Source organism: Perissodus microlepis, chromosome 8 (assembly GCF_051167445.1).
Source record: "Perissodus microlepis isolate ML-2025 ecotype Zambia chromosome 8, ASM5116744v1, whole genome shotgun sequence".
NCBI lineage: Eukaryota > Metazoa > Chordata > Actinopteri > Cichliformes > Cichlidae > Perissodus > Perissodus microlepis.
The window spans coordinates 5,714,982-5,736,701 of record NC_140468.1 but is presented as its reverse complement, the minus strand read 5'-3'; the positions used below and the strand labels follow the sequence as shown (position 1 = coordinate 5,736,701).

At 39.9% G+C, this 21,720-nt stretch overlaps 1 protein-coding gene across 1 annotated transcript in view; it reads right to left on the bottom strand.

The window, feature by feature from the left end:
• The window catches only part of myo1d (myosin 1D), a 122,588-nt gene that overhangs the window by 30,754 nt on the left and 70,114 nt on the right, over positions 1-21,720 (bottom strand). The window contains exons 17-21 of the mRNA XM_084937172.1: positions 20,582-20,805; positions 19,202-19,340; positions 18,121-18,225; positions 17,809-17,922; positions 3,041-3,195 (exon numbers count right to left, since the gene is read on the bottom strand). Of these exons, the coding sequence (XP_084793298.1) occupies positions 3,041-3,195; positions 17,809-17,922; positions 18,121-18,225; positions 19,202-19,340; positions 20,582-20,805 (737 nt within the window). The remainder of the gene's footprint in view (positions 1-3,040; positions 3,196-17,808; positions 17,923-18,120; positions 18,226-19,201; positions 19,341-20,581; positions 20,806-21,720) is intronic.

The following is a 21,720-nucleotide window of genomic DNA, read 5'->3' as shown; positions in this document are numbered from 1 at the left end:
CCGTAATGCTCCGACAATCCATCAAGCGGTGCGGCTTTGTAGCTTAGCAAAGTCGCACTAAAACATTTGACAGATTTTCGAGCACCGTGTACTTAAAATCGTTTCGAGGTCAGTAAACACAACCAGAATTCAAACATAAGGCACACGGGTTTATAAGGGGCACTGTCGATTTTCAGAAAAATCAAAGGATTGATTTTAAGTGTGCCGTATTTTCCAAACAACACGGTAATAACGACGGCCCGCTAGCATGCTCTACCAAAAATAGTGCTTTGTTGTGTATCTGACGGACGAAAGCTAAACCAGTTCCACACCACTGAAGTTGCAGCATTTTTACAAACCAGTTCTGGTTCATCCGTTTCATTTAACGATCCGCTTTCGCTCTTCTCATTCTGCGTCGCCGCCATGTGCGTATGTAAACATAGGCACTGCGCATGCGCGTTTTACCCATATTCTATCGCGATGTCATTTTCCTATTGTTGCCCAAAATTACACCGGTATTGCCGTGAACGGTATGATATAGCCCAGCCCTAGTGGTAACCCTGTTTAATCTAATGACACAACCAATCTAATAAGTCAAATAAAATGCACTGGGTTCAAGCTGGGGTGAAGTTAAACTTTTTTATGCCGTCTATAAAAGTTGGCCTGATCACCTGCATGTCTGATGTCCACAGCTGTAGACTTTGGTGACACTACTGGGCTGAAAAAACAAATAAAAATCTATGATTACCAGTCAACTGAATTTAAAAACACAATTTTTCCCAAGTCCCACAACCCTGAACTGAATAAGCAGAAGAAGATGGATACATGGAATTTCTCCACTATATTTGTTTTAAGTTTAGAAGGTAAAAAAAACAACTTTCTTTCTGGTGACACAAATTGAAAAGATTGAATAATAAAGATGCCCAGACTTAACTGGATGCCTGCTTCTAAAACAAGCTATATTTCTCACTGTGAAGAACAGATGGGAAATCGTTCTGTGTAACTTTATCAAAAAAATTGTAACAAATAAATATAGATTTACTGAACTAAAGAAATTTTTATAACCTCATTCGGCTGCTCGATTATTTGCAAGGGGTCCCCACAGTGGATAGATCCACTACACAATATCTTCAAAAGCTTTGGATTTTTAGTTTGAAAGGGCCTGAAGACCTCTGATGCCTGAGATCTTTCGGCCCTCAGGTGGCACTGCATTAAAAATATGCACGTGTATTCAAAGAAAAACCACTGCGTGGGCTCGGGAACACTTCCAGAACTCACAGTTCAGAGAATCATCCAAAAATGCAGGTTAAAGCTGTATTAAAGAAGAAGAAGCCATAAGTGAACACGATCCAAAAACACATCTTCTCTGGGCCAAAGCTCATTTAAATTAACTGAGGAAAAGTAAACGTCTTTTTCAAAAACATGGACATGCAACCTTTGGATTAAAGAGGAGCAGGTTTCTATCAAAGCTCACTAAAAAGCCAACATGTCTGATGGTATGGGGGTACATTATACACAGGTTTTAGAGGAACATGTGCTCCCATCCTGACGATGACTTGTTCAGGAAAGGCTTTGCATATTTAAGCAAAGCCTGCATTTAAGCAAACTGCATACTGCATCTATTACAGCAGCATGGCTTCACAGTAGAAGAGTGTGGGTGCTTAACTGCCCTGTCTGCAGTCCACAATCCTCTCCAAAAATCCTTCAGCTGGTCCCCTCCGTTCCCAGATGTTTACAGGTTATTATTAAAGAAGAGAAGATACTACAGTGATAAACACGGTCCTCTCCCACGCTGCTGTCATCAAATTTGAAATGAGTTAATATTTTTCTTCATTTTAAAAATCTGACATGTTTTCTATGTCCTCTGATGTGAATAAAATTTGATTTATTAGATGAGCATTCTATTTTTATTTCCATTTTAAAGAACCCAACTTTTTCAGAACAGGGTTTGCATTTGCACAGTAGTTTCATTTCACATTAGTGTGTCGATCTTTACTGCGTTTGTCTTTTCCCTGCTCCCAGTCTCACTGTGAATGAACATCCTTGCATACAAGAGACAGGTGAAGCGAAATAACATTGAAATGGCGACATAAATCTAAAATAGTTCTTCCTCAGTAATGTCAGCTCACTGGATCAGAGATTGCAGTTAAGTTAAAAAACTGAAGATTTACAAAAAAAGTGAAATATCTCATAACTGCAGACTCTCTGCTGATAGGATTCCTCCGTGCTACGTACGTTACATCTCTCCCTCAGCAATGCAATGATGCTGACGCGTGGCGTAGTGAACAGAGACCAACCGAGAATTAAACTGAACAGACTGGACAGCTGTCACCAAGAACCAATCCAGCTTTTTAATCAGGATTAGCCTGATGTCCTATCAAAACATCTGATTGGCACATCCATACTGACTTTTGTTCATTTCACATTTTTGACCTAAAGCGGACACAGAAAACCACGTAGAAACGAAACAATAGCTTTAGAAAGAATTAACAAACATTTTATCCCAATTATCCATCTGCCTTTCTCAGCTGAACAGGAAAACAACAAATGATGTACGAATTAATATCCTGTCCTGAAGAGCGCTCTGAGTCCTTATTAAGTGAACATTAGGGTTTAAGTGGGGACAGCTGCTGCTGCGTCGTCTAACTGCCTCATAATCCTGCAACCACAGGTCACATCAGCCAGTACCACACATATGAGCCAGTGTGACTGGATTTGACATAATGTTCTAGAAATTCAATTAAGCCAATTTTATTATTTTCTCAATTTAGGAAGCACGTTGCTCCTGCAGCTATGCGGGAAATTACCTCAAATGAGAGCCGCACAAGGTTTAAGTGGGGACAATATGCTGATTATTAACTGGAAACAGTTTTCTCTACACAGTGAATAGAAGAAATGAGCTACCTTCACCTCGTGTCACCCACAAATCTTTAAATCAGAACAGCTAACATTTTTGAGGACATTTTAACATATCATATTTAGGCACATAAACAGGTGACTCTGCTTTCACCAGTGCCTGTTGCCCTTCCTCTGACTACTACTTGTTTCCCTCACTGCTTACCTCTTGAAATGGCTAAGCAGGGTGCCAACTAGCTCCCCGATGCGGCTCTCATTGGCAGGCACCATACCCTGCAGGCACACCACGAGATCCCTGCTGTCCTTGGTGTGGAACACAACCAGCTGGTCCTTCCCGGGGGACACGCTCAGCCCTGTCACCTGAGATACACAAATAGAGAGAGAGAAAGGACACACGCAGTTAAACACAGATAAACATGTACATAAAACAGACAGAGAAATACACAAACAAACACTCTGCACTGTTACAGTGTTGCAGTTGCATGTGAAAATCAGTGGAGTAATTTGGTTTCGCCACAGCTTGCTTCACCAGGAAGTAAAGTGAAGAGAGCTGAAGGATTTGGACTGGTCAGTACAATAATTACTTACACTCACCTGCCACCTGTTTAATAACACATTAATGTAGTCAGCCAATCATACAGCAGCAGCTGAACGTGTTTAGGCATTTCAGGATGACCTATTGAAGTTCAAAGTGATCATCAGAATGGAAAGAAAGGTGTTTTATCATGATCGTTGATGCCAGATGGGCAGGGATTTTCCCACACAACCATCTCCAGGGTTTACAGAGAATGGTCCAGAAAATGTCCTACTGATGCCAGAAAAAAATGGCTGGACTGCTTTGAGCTGACAGAAAGGCAGAACGAAAGGTCTCAATTTCTGCCACATTTTGTGTAAGAAACTGAAAATATCTTCCCTTTTATCAACAGTTCAGGCTGGTGGTGGAGGTGTAATGGTGTGGGGGATATTTCCTCTGTACATTTTGTGCCCCTTAGCATTAATTAAACGCCACAGTCTGAGTATTGTTAACGACCATATCTACTGTATTGTGTTATGACCACTGTGTACCCATCCTTTGATGTAGGGCTGCCACGATTAGTCGACTAGTCACGATTACATCGATTATCATGTCGTTTGAAGCTTTGTAAGATCCCCAAAGACGCAGGAATAAGTAGTAGGATTTAAGAGTGTAATAACAGACTGAAACAGAAGATGGCAGCACTGCATGTACAAGGATGCCAGCTGCCGTTAAACCCTGAAGAAGAAGAAGCTGTGTCCCAGAATTCATAGTGCGGCCCTGCTCAGTTTCCAACAATGGCGGCAGCTAGTTAGTTTTAATATTACTCTTATTATTCTTTCTGGGTCACAAAATAAACGTTTAACATATTTTCAGGCGAGAATGTAGCTGTGTAAACCTCAAATATCTGCTCAGTTTATCAAGACACCACATATTTTCAAAAGCGCTCCGACGTTTTCGGAGACGTCTCTTACCCACCAGCTCGATAGCTAAGCGGGGTTCAAGGCTCGCTAGAGCTGGTGAGAGCACCGGACTCCCAGCAAATCGTTTTCAAAACCACCGCCGTCTTTCGCTACTCAGGTTAAACATGATATATAAGTCACTTAGATAACTTAAAAATGTTATTGTTTGGCTGTTATATTTTAGATAGCAAGGTGCAGACGGCTGAGTTTATTAAACTTCACCGAAACAATCTGCAAATTTCATTAAAATTTAATAAACTATCATCTTGTCTTTATTTTTAGTTAGCACATACCTTAAACACTTCAAGCTGTAAGCTAATGATAGTTATATAAGAGCAGATGCTGCTGGTGCAATAAGCTGTACTTTTACGTCCAATGGATGCTTGAAATGATTAGTCGACTAATCGCAAAAATAATCGGTGACTAGTCGATTATCAAAATAATAATTTCTTGCAGCCCTACTTTGATGGCTGCTTCCATCCATGATCTAAAACTGGTTTCTTGAACAGCAAGTTTAACCCACTCAAATCTGCCCATCAGTCACCAGATCTCAGTCCCAGAGAGTGTTTGAATGGGAGATTCGCATGGTGGATGTTTCGCCAACAAATCTGCAGAAACTGTGTGATGCCATCATATCAATATGAAGCAAACTGTCTGAGGAAGAGGCCAGTATATGTTAATGATCTTCTTCCATTAGTCTAGTCTTTTTCCAATATGCACGTCTTTATCCTGTTAATTTCAACAGTGGGACGAGGCTGGGCATGTACTTTTATTCTTTAAACATTGTGTTTTCTTCATTTTAAAGGAAACTATTAGCAGCTCGATCTTCTAGCAGAAATTGTGTAGGCTAAACATACTTTCCCCCCTTTTTGAATTTTCTCAGAATAAATAAGAAAAGATCATTACTATTACACTAAGGCAAATTGGTGATTTGTCGACAAGATGTGATGAATTACTCGGACAAATACAGGGAGTGCAGAATTATTAGGCAAATGAGTATTTTGTCCACATCATCCTCTTCATGCATGTTGTCTTACTCCAAGCTGTATAAGCCTACTACCAATTAAGCATATTAGGTGATGTGCATCTCTGTAATGAGAAGGGGTGTGGTCTAATGACATCAACACCCTATATCAGGTGTGCATAATTATTAGGCAACGTCCTTTCCTTTGGCAAAATGGGTCAAAAGAAGGACTTGACAGGCTCAGAAAAGTCAAAAATAGTGAGATATCTTGCAGAGGGATGCAGCAGTCTCAAAATTGCAAAGCTTCTGAAGCGTGATCATCGAACAATCAAGCGTTTCATTCAAAATAGTCAACAGGGTCGCAAGAAGCGTGTGGAAAAACCAAGACGCAAAATAACTGCCCATGAACTGAGAAAAGTCAAGCGTGCAGCTGCCAAGATGCCACTTGCCACCAGTTTGGCCATATTTCAGAGCTGCAACATCACTGGAGTGCCCAAAAGCACAAGGTGTGCAATACTCAGAGACATGGCCAAGGTAAGAAAGGCTGAAAGACGACCACCACTGAACAAGACACACAAGCTGAAACGTCAAGACTGGGCCAAGAAATATCTCAAGACTGATTTTTCTAAGGTTTTATGGACTGATGAAATGAGAGTGAGTCTTGATGGGCCAGATGGATGGGCCCGTGGCTGGATTGGTAAAGGGCAGAGAGCTCCAGTCCGACTCAGACGCCAGCAAGGTGGAGGTGAAGTACTGGTTTGGGCTGGTATCATCAAAGATGAGCTTGTGGGGCCTTTTCGGGTTGAGGATGGAGTCAAGCTCAACTCCCAGTCCTACTGCCAGTTTCTGGAAGACACCTTCTTCAAGCAGTGGTACAGGAAGAAGTCTGCATCCTTCAAGAAAAACATGATTTTCATGCAGGACAATGCTCCATCACACGCGTCCAAGTACTCCACAGCGTGGCTGGCAAGAAAGGGTATAAAAGAAGAAAAAAACTAATGACATGGCCTCCTTGTTCACCTGATCTGAAGCCCATTGAGAACCTGTGGTCCATCATCAAATGTGAGATTTACAAGGAGGGAAAACAGTACACCTCTCTGAACAGTGTCTGGGAGGCTGTGGTTGCTGCTGCACGCAATGTTGATGGTGAACAGATCAAAACACTGACAGAATCCATGGATGGCAGGCTTTTGAGTGTCCTTGCAAAGAAAGGTGGCTATATTGGTCGCTGATTTGTTTTTGTTTTGTTTTTGAATGTCAGAAATGTATATTTGTGAATGTGGAGATGTTATATTGGTTTCACTGGTAAAAATAAATAATTGAAATGGGTATATATTTGTTTTTTGTTAAGTTGCCTAATAATTATGCACAGTAATAGTCACCTGCACACACAGATATCCCCCTCAAATAGCTAAAACTAAAAACAAACTAAAAACTACTTCCAAAAACATTCAGCTTTGATATTAATGAGTTTTTTGGGTTCATTGAGAACATGGTTGTTGTTCAATAATAAAATTATTCCTCAGAAATACAACTTGCCTAATAATTCTGCACTCCCTGTATAAGTCAGTATCCGTCTCTGGTGTCAACTGGTGTACGGGATTTCTTCTGGTGGAGAACGTCATCAGCATCTGGAGTAATGATTTATAGATTAGCCTCCCAAAGGGCCAGTCTAATTTTTCCAATTAGAGCCCCCAAACTAAAGCAGCTGGGTTAAAAGGAGACTCAGTTTTTCAGCTGGATTGTCTGCTTCACAGGTCTACAAAGCTGCAGGAAGAATCCAATATATTTACAGATAAACACTTTTCAGGAGAAAAAAGAAGACCTGAGCTTCATTTCTCATTAACTTCCCATTACTTTTCCCTTTATCCTATATCCACCCTCTATTTAGCCTCGCTTTCCTTTGTCTCCTTTGTCATCTTCCCTAGGGTTTTAGCCATTTTTCTTTGTCTTTCCAAGTTGAACTGAAGGCAGTGAATGTTGAGGAAATAGCCAGAGGGCAGCCAGTCAGCTACACTAATAACCATCACCAGAGAGCAATGCCGAGACAAACTCCCCATCACAGGCAGACAAGCAGAGACAGGTTTCGACCGGCGGCAAATCAACCAGCTAGCTTATTTAGCCTCAACATGATGCCCGTGATTTCAGAAACAAACACTTCATGTAATCACCGTGAATTAAAGCCTAAAGCCATGCCTCTCTGTATAGCAATCCACCCACAGTTAATTACAAAGAGCCGATTACATTTACATTTATATTAAAGGCTTAATTGATTGGAACGACAGTCGGTGTTCTAATGAGTTGGGTAATGATACATTCAGATTCGCTTCCTTGTCTCATTTTTTTCTCTGTCTTGCTTCCCCCAAATCAGTTTAACCAGAGTATGGAATCTGTTAGAGCCATTCATCTGCCCCGCCATATGCTCAATGACTCGTCTGTCATCCCGTTACATATTTAACAAAACTTGGAGATGTTGACATATTTTAGTCCTGCCCTCCAATTTGGGCGATACACGCTCTGGATCTGTATTGACGATTACACTGTAGGATTTTCAGTGCAGTTGTTATGTAGACTACACGACTGTACAACTTTTGAGCCTTTTTAAAGATGTGATGAATCCCAGTTATTTCATAACAATATTTCATGTTCTCCTCTTTGTTGTCTTGTTTGTTAATAATAACCGATTATCTTTAGGATATGGAATATTGCAAGAAATGTGAAACTGTGAGTGGAACCTTCACTCTTACACTTCATGTTATAGATGTTTCAATAGTTAATCAATTAAAAGTAAATATGAACACCTTTCTAGATTTATTATCTTCCAAAAATTTTCTGAAAACTTGACTTTGACCTTATGTTTGAGGGCAATGAGTTCAAACTCATCCGAGGTTTTTACCTATAGAATCAGTTTCATAATGTTTTTATAATGTTAGTGCATTCACAAACTTCTGTGTCCACACTGCCCATCTGCCCAGCAGGGAGACAGCAATATGCCATCAGCCTTTTACGATTGAATGGTAAAAAGTAAATTTAAAAACAAAAAAAAAACATAATTTAAAAAAAAAGAAAAAGGGCTTGGGGTTTGGTTGCTAGTAGGGGTGCAACAATACTCGTATCGATATTGAACCGTTCGATACAGTGCTTTCGGTTCGGTACGCATATGTATCGAACAATACAAATTTTTTAAATTTATTTTATCAACTTTTCTTCTGACGATGCTGTCTGTGTTGAGAGCTCAGTGGATCTGCGTTCGACTACTCCGCCTAGGCTGCACTGTCGAGCGCAGATCCACTGAGCGCAGCACAAGCTAGCAAGACAGAAGCTAAGCTCGTTGTAACATGGCAAATTGAACCTCCCCCACCCTCATTCAGATCTGGCCTTTGGAACTATTTTGGTCTTCATGTGAAGTATGACCCTGAGGGTAAGCGCGTCATGGACAAAAGTAAAACAGTATGTCGGATGTGCCACGCAATGCTCAATTACATGGGTGGGAACTACTGCGTTAGCGCAGTTTGCTCGTTAACGTGTTGACGCTGTCCAGCCCCACGCACGGGGCGATCCATGGTAGCTCGTTAACGGAGATTTGCCATGTTGTGGCGTTAACGTTATTTCAGATTAACGCTGACAGCACTAGTGGGAACACAACGAATATGACTGCACATTTACTCCGACATCATTGTAGTGCAAAGACAAGTGGAAGCAGACAAAAACAACAAGCACGCATGCTACAAACTTTACCCGAGTCATTTAGACAGACGTTAGCACATGATTCTCCTTATGGGGACCTGATATGTTTAAAATGCTGCTGAGAATATAGCCCAGAAGAAGCGTATAGTATAGCTTTTATTTTGGAAAGCGCCATTTCTCTGTAATAAACTCTCTTTTCCAAAGATGAGTGATTTCTCCATCAGATAGATTTATTTTTTTATTACTTTGTTGTTTCAGCAACATTAAATTTAAAAACTGTACTTTTGAGTTAAAATATATATTTATAATTTTAATAAATGACAAATTAAAAAAGCATGAACATTTTTTTGTATCGAAAAAATATCGAACCGTGACACCAAAGTATTGAACCAAACCGAACCGTGAATTTTGTGTATCGTTGCACCCGTAGTTGCTAGGGTTGGGGTCGGCACCAATGACGCCTTACAATGTCCTTAATGAAGTAACAGCTGTAGTTTGAGTGTCGTAATGACCTGGCACCATCTGTGTTCTTTTTAACTTCTTTTAAAACATATCTGCAAATGAATGTGCAGAACATTTTGACAATGGATGAGAATTTTAGCACTAGACGCTCACTAGTTTGTTTAACCGACCAATCATTCTAAACCAAATGACTAACATATATATATAACCAAAACAACTGTTTTGGAAAATGACTTTCTCTATCAAACATTACTATCAGACATTAATATAAAAAGCCAAATGAGGTTTTGTACTCAGGATTCTTGTTAATATGCTTTTTTTTTTTTTTTTTTTTTTTTTAAAAAAAAAAAACAGAAATACACAATTAACAAATTAAAAAGAATTGCTTGCTTTGCAAGGAACGTTTTTCCCCATTTGCTGAATATGACTGGATGTATCTTCTGAGCAAACCCCTGGACAAAATCACAAAGGTCTTAATTGTGTGCCCTCAGGTCTGACATTCATTGGTCCACGGATGTCAAGAGGACAAAATGTGAACAGCAGGTTTTCCCAGTTTATTCTTTGGGGATCAAATAATTGGTTATATAACACATCCCAGAAGCCCAATTACGATGGAAAGGGTGGGTGCTCTGTGATTAAATGAATATAATAACTTAAGCTCCATAGCCATCCATGTTGCAAAAATGCAAGGGAATTCAAACTGCAGATGCACAAATTTACAGCATTATTACAATTTATTTTTCATCATATCCTGATCTTGGGAGTGCATAAGCTGGCACATCTTGTGTTCAATGCTTTGAGTTATTGGAGTCAACTGGTCAAGAAAAACACCACGCACTACACAGCTGCATGTAGACTATTGAACTGAGTGTGTAAATAAAGTATATGTGGTCACACTGCAGCTCTAGTTTGTGTTTGGTTGAGAGGTATGAGGAGAGCGGGAGCTCACTGCAAAGAAGGGAGGGAACCAGCGCACATACAGGAGGCCGATTTGTGCACATGCCTGAATGACACCAGACATCAGCTGATCTGCCCTGCCGCTCGGTATCCATGACAACACCGTCTCCTGGGAAGTTGGCATGACAACAACGGCGGGAGAGAGAAGAGAGAGGGGAAAGTCAGCACTAGATAGGAAATGGGGGGGAGGAAGAAGACGAGGTAAAAAAGAATGAAAAAAAAGACAAAAAAAAAAAAGATTGCGAACAGAAGCAACGCGAGCCACCGATTCAGAATCAGTATTCCACCCCTTTCTTCAACGTTATTTTGTTTAATTTCAATGAACGATAACAAGCCAATGATCTCACTTGTGAAACCCCAGCATTAATTGGCATATAAATCCTCTGGCAGACAGTTGTTGGCTCTTCACTACACTTTTGGCCATCTATCAGCCCAGTCTTTCCTTTTAGCTGCCCTGCAGGAGCAGCAGTAAATACACAGAATAGGGCAGCCAAGGGGATGCTGTGGTGTTAGCCTATCACTGCTAATCAACAATGAGCTAACTGCTCTCCCCTCTGTTTGACCTTGTCTGATCAATAGCACCAAGTCACGCTGCTGTGGCTGTCTGCCCACATCTCTATCCGCTCCTCCTCACCCACCTTTCCTTCAGCTCTTGCACTTTTTCACCTTCACCAATTCACTCACCCTTGCAGAGTGACATTTATTACATAAAGGTCTTGTGTTATGTACACACTGGGACAGTGATGTAACGATTAAAAAAAATATGAATGAAAGTTCGACACCTAAAGACCATGTTATGTTTTTGTGCATTTATTGGTTTAGAGCAAGATGTTTTTATTTAAATTTGCTTTTATCTCCACTTAAAGGCGGTTTCTTTGTGCACATGTTGCTGCCATTTTTTTTTTTGTTTCACACATGGTACAGCAGTAATGCATTCCCATACACAACCTTCCTTTCAATTAAAGTAACACTGTTTCCATGCATGAAAAGGAGCAGGAAGAAGAATAAATTCTTATTGATACCTGCCCCCTATCTGTGATAATACAAGTAGGCAACCAAAATTACACTATGACAATTTTCTGCACATAACAAAACAAAACAAAGCAAACAGAACAATATACTCAACAATGAGCAATACCACTAAATATCAAACTAAAAGGATCATTTTTCTACAATTAAATTCTATTCTTTTCAACTTCTTCATATTGGTTTATCATTTTATTCTTATAGCAGATTTTAAATTGAGAAACATTTATACAACACTTAAGATGATCACTGAGAGAATTCCAGTTTCTTATGCCTATGACTGTTGGACACATTTGCCTTTGTGTGGTTCGAGCAAACCGGTGCTTAAAATTTTTAGATCACACCATGGAAATTCTGTTCTGATCACTTGCATTTGTGCATCAGTGATGTGTTAAATCTCCTATTCTGTGCAAAAATGTCCATCCTGCAACTTCAATTTCAGTTTAAGAGGACAAAATTACAGGAAGCCAGTTGCAGGTGGTGAAGAAAAATCTCCTGTCTTTTCAGTGTGCTGTGAGAGGGCACACAATGTCAATTTGTACAGTGTGACCCTGGGCTGGGAATTCAGGCAGCACAAAGCTGTAAATGTTGGAAAAATAAATGAGAACCATGCATCTGGTTGCATCACCATGAACTCTGCACTCTCCTCCCCTGAAAATTGCTGTGTGGTCCCTGTGTTGTTGCCTGATAACCCAGCGCTCATCAGCAGTGATACAGAAGATGATGTTTGCTCTCAGGAAAATTTAAAGTCAATGAAGAAATTGATGCGGTGTACGTACAAGCACTCGTAACGCGTCTGCAGGAAAGAGATGATTTTGAACAGGTGGTCAGCCAAATTTAAATGAAGTCTGGACTTTTTATAAGCACAGTTGTGGATCTTTTACAATAAAAGCGTACCTCCTATTGTACAGACACTAATTTGTGAATGCTGATGACTTCATTAAAAAGCTTGGTACTGTAATTATTTCCAGTAAACAGCCGTCTGTTGGGAGTATTTACAAAAGAGCCCAACCTAATAACAAAAATGCACAATATTACTGAATGTACGATTTCAGAACACCACTAATTTTTTTTATATTTTAGATCAAATCTGAAAAAAGACGAGCTGTCAGAATGTCTCTGTCCTCACGTTTCCCTCCATGTAGAGCTCTGTGTATACTGAACTACTCCCATTGTGTTACTGTCAATGTTTGAATGCTACAAACCATTCCCTGTGCACTGATGGCTCTCTGTATGCCTCGTACATCAATTCAGGATGTGCATATGCATATGTGTGTGTGTGTGTGTGTGTGTGTGACTCTCTCTGAATGAACAATAACTAAAAATCCCTTAACTCATGCTGCTCTCTCTGTCTGCCACCATCTGTCTCAACTCAATCTCCCAATTTCACTTCCAGATGCAGCGATGCCGGATTTGGGTGTCCATCTACAAGCTCTCTAATTCCCACTTGTCACTTTGTCAGATTCAATGCTGGGGTTTCTTGTCATAGCTGTCAGTGCACAGCAGCCTCATATCTCACTCATTTCTTCCACACGACAGGGGCGTATGTGCCTTGGAGATTAATGCGTTACACCTTCACTTCCTATCTCATTTCTGCCTCGCCTCGAAGGTCAGAGGTGCAAAAGCAGAGCACAAGCAAGGTTTGTGCCATTTTACCGCAGCAGAGCACTTGATGGCCAAAACGGAAATGCCAAAAGTTTGTGTCACATGTTCATTAAAGTTTAAAAGAAAGAAATTCTACTTTCAAATATATAATATATAGTTTATACATGCTCTGTGTGATTGAACTTTTATATCTCAAGACTTTCACCTGAGTGGTGGTCGGCCTGTTATCGTAGTAAAAACACATGAACTACTGTGCAAGTATAATTTACACCCACATGAGCAGTGATATAAAGTTTTGTCTCTCTGTTCATTCGTTTAAATAAAGACTGGTGTTGTAAGCCCAGCGTAACTGGCCAGAGATGCTGCGGCCAAGTGGTCAGACTATTTTTCTAGGACTGCGATGGCACCCAGAGCTTAAATTTATCTCAGGGATAGTCCAGCAGTTATTTTGGAGCATGCTTGTATTAGCGACAGCCAGGTTTGATAATATCAGTAAAATGAATTCAACAAATCATGACCATCATTATTTTACCTGATCGACTTCCAAAAGCAGACATTCCTCAACTAATGAGGAATGCCAAATATCTCATTTGCTATGAAGTGAACACAAATTAAACTAAACAGCTGGAGGCTTTGGACATTAAATGACAGATTTTAAACATGAAGACGAAACAGTGAGAGATGTTAAAATGAGAAGTGTGCAGCTTAGAAACTGCTAGGGTCAGCATAAATACCAAGTTAATGCACAGCTTGTCAAGAACCCCCAAATGCAAAAATGCACACGGCTAATCTAACTTGCAGCAAGAAAGCAAATACGTCAACTTTCGCATGCCAGTTTCGGGCAGAGACTGGGGGTAGTATAATAATCAGTTTGGAAGCTTACAAGGACAAACTGAAACAGGATCAATCATCTACTGACCTTATAATAATAAGCTGTTATAACAATAGCAGCAGTTAACCTTAAATGATGCTAGTTTTGGCTGAAATAAATGGCAGCATGAATCATACAGGACACATTTACCATGGAAACAGCCTCCTGTGCTATGTGCATGCAGCAGCATTAATGGACCTATCACAGTGAGAACGTGAATTAAAACCAGCCAACTGCAAAGCTGAATGAGATTTTTTGCATATTGACACATTGCCAGAGGATAACAGGCTGGTGGGAAATCAATACTGTCACCTTTGCTACAGATTCAGGAAGCCACTCACACGGCTTCCTCTTTCTGGTTGTTGTTTGCTGGTTCTAACATACAGCAGGACATCAGTTAGGAGGGTTCGTGGTGGATGCTTCACCAGCAGTGTTGGTCAAGTTACTTGAAAAAAGTAATCAGTAACTAATTACTGATTACTTCCCCCAAAAAGTAATCCTGTTACTTTACTGATTACTTATTTTCAAAAGTAATTAATTACTTAGTTACGTTTTAAAAACATGATTTACAACCTGAATAGGTGATAAAGCGATAGATCTTTCAGCCCAATTCTACTTTTCTGCATAATCCATCATATAAAATGTAATCAAATGGAAAAATCTCTTTTTAAAACTTGTTTTATTAGTTTTAATCTTTTGACTTTATGCATCAAGCAAAAATTAAATTGTATGCAACATTCTCTGACTGGAAGAAATTTGTTTAACATTTAAACCTATTTTCTGCACATTCCAGCACATAAAATAAAATATTTTTTGTGTTTACAATCAGTCTTTCAAATAAATGCAAGTGAAACACAGCAGAAAATAAATAAAATCAAAGACTCAGAGGTCCTGTTGCTCTATTTTCACCTGTATAGCAAGCGGAGTTTTGCCCTGGTGCAGATGTGCTGCAGCGGTCAGTGGAAGAATCCGCGAGTTTGTCTGTGAACTTCCCATTCCCTGGTAGCGCACTCGGCGCTTGCTCGAAAGTTCAGGGGTTTTTTCGCTGTAAAAAGAAGTTTTCTTCCCACGCAGTGAACAGCGGACGCTAATGTTTTTGTCACTTTTTACGGAATCAAACTCAAAGTAACGTCAGTACTTCCACGCTTTAAACGCTGCACGCTCATACTCCTCCCGCACTCGATATATGATCCATTGTTGATCTGCACACAGCTGTTGCCACAAACGTCGCACTCGCTTACGTCATTGTCATGAGACACTCTCGCAAAAAAATCACGGTTTTAGTAACGCAGTGTGCTTACGGGAAAGTAACAGTAATCTAATTACCTTTTTTGCAATAGTAATCCCTTACTTTACTCGTTACTTGAAAAAAGTAATCAGATTACATCTCTGTTCACCAGCCACCAATTTTATATTCATGTTTGTCCGCACTCATGTGAAACTTTAAAAGGAAATTAATTTAAAAAAGAATCAAAATAAAATGTTTTGCCAAGAAATATCTACTTTCAGAAGATAAACTTGGGGATGTTGCTACAATGATTTGTAAAACTTGGATTATTGACACACATCTTCAACTTGGCAACCCAGTAGATCGATATAACAATCACCACTTCAAAGTGGGGATGCTAGATTCATAACACCAATTCAATACACATGGTCACAATCTCACCTCCTGTTTCTCAGATAAGATTCTGATTTATGTGAGGAGATGTGTTTTTGCAGATTCAGATGAACTCGAAGAAATTCCCTAAAGACATGACCGAAAGTTTAAAAGAATGGGATTTTTGCACGTACAACTGATGGAATTTGCTTGCCCAATAGTTAAAAATCTATCATTTAAACTCATTTAAATGATCATTTTAAGCCAATTAGTCTGAGCAAATGTTTCTAATATTTACCATTGTACAGCATGTTGACAGACCAAGCAGTTAATCAACTGAAAAAAATATCTAAGACTCTTTAATTACAGGAAACCTTCTGAGCAGCACTCCATTACTAAATACTAAACATAAAGTTTAAAACTAATGTACAGCATGAGAAGAATGATTTTCCTGCTTTCACTCTACGCATAATTACACCAGGCAATTCATACTTCTTATTCCACAGGAGCAGGTTCTTAATTTCCAATATAGGATTTCAGTTAAATGTAGTAAACAATTTAACTTGGCCATAAGTAGGTCATATTAAATTCTGCAGTAAATTGGGAGTTTAAATTGGAGCTATACAGATACATGGCTGGGGTTCAACAATAACCCCAGCCATGTTGCTTGTCTTGTGTTTCTATGGTGTATTGATAGTCATGTGCTTTTTGTGCTGAGGTGTTTTTTCTGTTATCAAACTGTTCTCCCACTAGGAGCTCAGTCTGAGCGGAGTTTTTTTTCTCCTCCTCTTACCTCATGTTATGTATTTTCGTTGTTTTTTTCCTATCAGCCTACCTTTCTGACATGTCTCCCCAATGTGATGTTTGTGTAAAGTTGGTCAGAAGGTTCCTTTGTAAGTGCGCATGCGCCATTAGCGTGCTGCCTGCTGTAACCCTAATTTCCTTCGGGATTAATAAAGTATTCTGATTCTGATTAATTAAATTCATGCCTTATCATGTGAACCCTCACACACTCACTGTCATTCGGTCTAATATCTGTTTGATATTGATCAGAGAAAGGGTATTTAGATCCACCTATCTATCGTCGTGGAGCTGGTATCACAAAGCTACAGAAAGCTAGGACTCAGATCAGCAAGTTTAGTCATCTACTATCAAAGTACAGTAGAGCTAGAAGAAAACAATGGATGGAGTATGTAAAACTTATAAAGACTCATATGGAAAAACACATTAGCACAACAGTGAACAGTGTTGCATAAAATCTCAACAAACTGCAGCATAGCCTGGATGCTGTGGCTTTGTACCTTAGCAAACAATAACAATTCATATACCACAAGTATAAGCCATGATAACCTCCTTTTCTCGAGTGTCATTCATTTATTTATTTTTTATTCTTTTTTAGTGTTTTATGAACATTTCTTAAATAAGATATAATGTAAAAGATTCTGAGCATTGGTTGCAAATGTCTACAAAGAGTTTCGAGTAATTCCAGTGGACAAATTGGCTGGTTGGAAAGTAAATGGACAGTTTTACGAGGGGAATTCTGAAAGGCCTGAAGCAGTATTTTAAAAGGAAAAGGCTTAGCTTAAAATCAGTTTTTTATATTTATTTCACCACTATGATAAAACCCCTTACTTTTCATTTGTGTAAGAATACATAGCTGTGAGTAGCTGCTACTCACAGCTAACTATTTCTATGTGAAATGTTATTTGTTTTACTGTTACCGTTTTTAATTACAAAACTTTAAAGTTTAAATCAACAAACTTATTTATGCATATTCTATGAATTTCTATATAATTTATGATGTTTCGGGTAGAGACGACTCAAGTGTCTCATTCTGACCCACATCTGCGACACTAACAACGAATTCGATGTAAATATGAATTTACATCGAGAACACTTTATGTTACATTTCACTAGCTGGGACCACATCCTTGGTAACGATGGGCGATGAGGGGATGAGGAAATGTGAACTGGTGCTGTGGTTTGGGGGAAGGCCTCGAAGGGGACTGGCAACGGCTCCCGGGCCGGGCAGATCCCCATGTACTAACGAGAAGTGAAGGAAGAGAGGAGAAGAGGGGGAAAATTGGGGGAAGGGTGGGGCATGAAAATGAGAACAGCAGATATTGGTGAAGCGGGGCTTTTATAGCCTGAGTCCGGAGGGGGCGTGAAGGAGGAGTGGTCCCGCTCCTGAAATTAAGATGATATCTCCACTAAGCAGATAAACAGCATGTAACCCCTGAACTACAGGGTCTGTTACAGCAGTATCTATAGAGTTGATTTTGTCTGTTTACAGTAAAAGAAGCAGTAAAACAAAAAGTGTCATACGTTGTAGAGGGGGATGCTCTTCATGGGTTTGTACTGCTTCAGGGGGTCCATCTTGTACAGGTGGCGGTCAGTGATGAGCACAGCCCGGTTCTCCGACTTGTGGAAACGGTTGATCTGGGAAACACAAAGCTCCTCATTAGTGACACCACGGGATACAGTAGGTGCACACAAACACGGTGACGTTTACACACCCTGCAGGGAAATGTTGTGAGCCATCAGCAGCTGGGTTTATGTCTTTGTACACACAGACACGTGTTGTGAGTGTGTGCACATGTGGTAAAGTCATGGATATCTGCTCTGAAAAGCTTTTACCTTGCGTACGTTGCAGGAGAACAGGACTCTCATGAATTTGTCTTTCCGCTGCAGATCGCTTGAGACCAGTGTGAACGATGCTGCCGTGTCAGGGCTGTCTCGCTTCTGTCAGACACACACACCACAAGAAACTTATCAAAACATTCCAGTTTAACTCGAATTAATTCACAACCTGCCCGAGTTAAGATGAGCTTATAAATATCCTATTTATGCATGCATTTTATTGGTTTAATGAATGTATTATCTCACAATGAAAATGTTTTCATTGCAGGAGTTTTAAATTAATAAATTGTTTGAATCATATATAATTAACCTAAAGACAGCCACAACATCCACTGACAAAAAACCCTGGCTTAATTGGGTACATTCCTTCAGTCCAGTATTCATACTATTTACTGGGAAAACAGCAGAGCCAACATTACATTGTTAAGATGCTTATCTTCTTATGTCTTCTAATGTCCACCGGGTGTAATTGAGGTCTGTAAAATAAATGCGAGGTGTAAAACTGCTTTCCTTCTTTTTAGGCTTATTTTCCATTCATATCACACTGTTTGTTTCTTGTCTTGCTTGATACTTTCTTTAATAAATCTGCTCAAAGAATGAGACTAAACACTTTTTCTTTGTTTTTAACTGGAAGATTTCTCCATAGAGTGTATATAAAAGTTAGACAAGGCCACCATATCATCACTTATTGGTTCGTGGTCTACAACTTTGAAACTTTGAAATGAAGTCATGAGCGATGATCAGACTGATTAATACCTGAATCCAAAAGAAAATAAACCAAGTTTGGATGCAGGCAGTATTTTTAAACATTGTCTGATTGAAGAGTCAGCAAACAATGAATGAATTAAATCACATGTTTAATACCAGCAGGGTACTCTATTTTTCAGCATTTCATGCTACAAACTGCACAGCATTGAGGTTCAATAACTACGTCTGATCTGGATTTCAGCCACAGAGAAACAGCAGCTGATGCAAGCTGCAGGAGACAAAGCCTGCATGAACAAAGCTAGCAGGGCCAATTTCACTCTGTAAAATATGTCTTTTTCATGACTGGACTCATGCTACCTCTCCTACTCACCAGATAGTTTCCTTCCCAGGCCCGCTGCAGCCCCAAATCAGCCCTCTGGCCCTTCAGGGCCTCCAGGCCAGCTACCTTGGCCCTCACCTGCAGGGTCTCCTCTGGAGATAAGCCTTTGATCAGTGTCCATGCCCACCACCTGGAGGTAAACGCATCCAAAAACACACACACACACAGAGCAAACTTAGAACGGAGGAAAATCGAACTTTCTATATAAAGGATGCTGCACAGAGCCTTGTTACTGTAGTCGGGTCAGTGGGGTGTTGCAGCAGGACTGCAGTCGACCCCGTCGTCACTGTACTATATTTACTGACAGCCAACATAATTCTCTAGGAGGGTTATTTTCTCACTGTGTCCGGCTTCAAATAGAAAAAAGGCAAACAAACAGACAATGGGATGAAAGGAAGTGATGAGCCTTTGATGGAGAGAGAAAAATCAATGCCCAGTGTGAGCCCAAGGCAGAAGGAAACATGTGTAAGTTGCTTCAAAAAGACTCATCTGGATGTAAAATAACACTGGAGGGCATGTGTTGTCTCCTGTGGTTGGAGTCAGATTTACTTTTAGTTCAGCCAATTTAGGAAAGCGATTTTCTTCAAAAGAGAACAATTTAAAAACATTTTGTTTGAAAAAGGTTCAGCTTCTGTTTCTGTTCTGAACGTATAATACGACAACAGTTGGTCATCATTAAAAGCTGATATTTGCTTCTACAAGTTTAACAGTTCATTTACTCTTTTAAACTTTAATTTCGTCCTGTGGTTTGTTTCTTTTCACAGAGAAAACAAAGAAAGCAAACTTAAAGTGAACCATAAGCCTTATAAGAATGTTCTGTCTGCCTGTTGGCCAGATGTGTTCGGGGCAGGAGCAACAAAAGTCAATACAGGAAGAAGGTGCTGTATTCTTAAATAGTGGATAACAAGGAGAATTTACTCCTAACATTCATATCTGTTTATGGTGAGAATGTGATCCCACCTCGATCTGCCACATGGCCGCTGCAAGTCTGAGCTAAAGATCTCTCTATAGCCACGTATGCTTTGAATTCTGGGAGTACACAAACTCTAAAATAAATGTTAGGTGTGCAGATTAAACAAAACTGTACCAACTAGCTATAAAATTAACCAAGCCCTCACCTATATCCTCTACTTATAAACCCAGCCCTAGACACATTTGGCCAACAAGCAAGTTAAACGCTCTCACATGGTTTACAAAGATAGATTCTGGTTTGCTTGTAGTTTTTTCTTTCCAAAAACAAAACAACAGGGAAAAGTTACAACTCTACAGTCTAATCAATTATTCCAGACTAGCATAAACCAATTATAGGAGTAGAAACACACTTACATAGATGATGGGCCTGTTTAAAAATCTATCTCGGCAGTGGAGTACCTGCTATGGATGCTCTTGAGCGCCTCTTCAAACCTGCGCAGAACCTTGGGGGGCGTGGGCCACTTCACGTGCCTGCCATGATCCTTCATGGATCGCACGTTTTTGAAGCGACGGTTGACCTCACGGATGTAGGACTTGACCTTGTAGCGTCGGTAGGCCTGCAGGATGGTGAGGGCAGCTCGCATGCGTCTGTACCGCATTCTGGCTATAGTTCCTCTCCACACCTGAAGACAAGGGTTCGCATAAAGAATACATAGATATAATTTTATTGCAATTACAGTACAGATCTCCACATAGAAAGTACTTTTAAATGCTTTATGGCAATCCTCACTCTGGGTTTTATGGCTTATTATTGCCTCTCTTTCTGCTCATAATGCAAAATGATATTTTGATAACTTTGCAAGGCAACTCCATCATTTGGGATTTGGGATGACAGGCCAAGTTTGCCTTTCATAGAAAATCCAATCCATCTCTATAGTGAGCTAATAAAAACCTTCACATCTGATTTAAAACTACATACTGTATGTTACAAACATAGTCTGGCTGAAACTGCTGTAAAAATGAAGAAATTCTTCACAGTAGTGTAACAGTGGGCTGTTTTTATGGCTGAGTGGTGTGGATTCCTGTGTTTGGCTGAGAACACTGTAAAGGTTTAACTAGCAATGGGCCAGACACTCCAGCATTGATTAACCAGGTGTAGCCACAGCTTATCTGCAGAGTACTAGTTAAAATATTCAATACAGCAGCATTTTTGTAACCATGGTTTAAAGGAGTAATGGAATAGGGACAAGTTTAACTTCTACATAAACAAGAACCTGAATTCAGGATGCGTGGCTGTAGGTGCACATTTTAAAGTGATAAACTGTTTATGGAGACTACTGCGCAAACACTGAAATTACTCTGCATTACCAACGACACTTTAAGCCACACTTTTTCACACTGTTTTTCGAATATGTAAACTAAACCAACAAACGTAAAGTAATACTGTGATGTATTTTGAGTTATTTCTGTATAGTGTGAGTGGAATCCCAAAAGTAAGGTCTCCAAAGCGGTGGGGACGTAGAGAAACTGTTCATACGGCTGTTCGTCACACTGTTGTGATTGGTGCTTCCTCCTTTCTCAAACAAGCATGCTCGGCT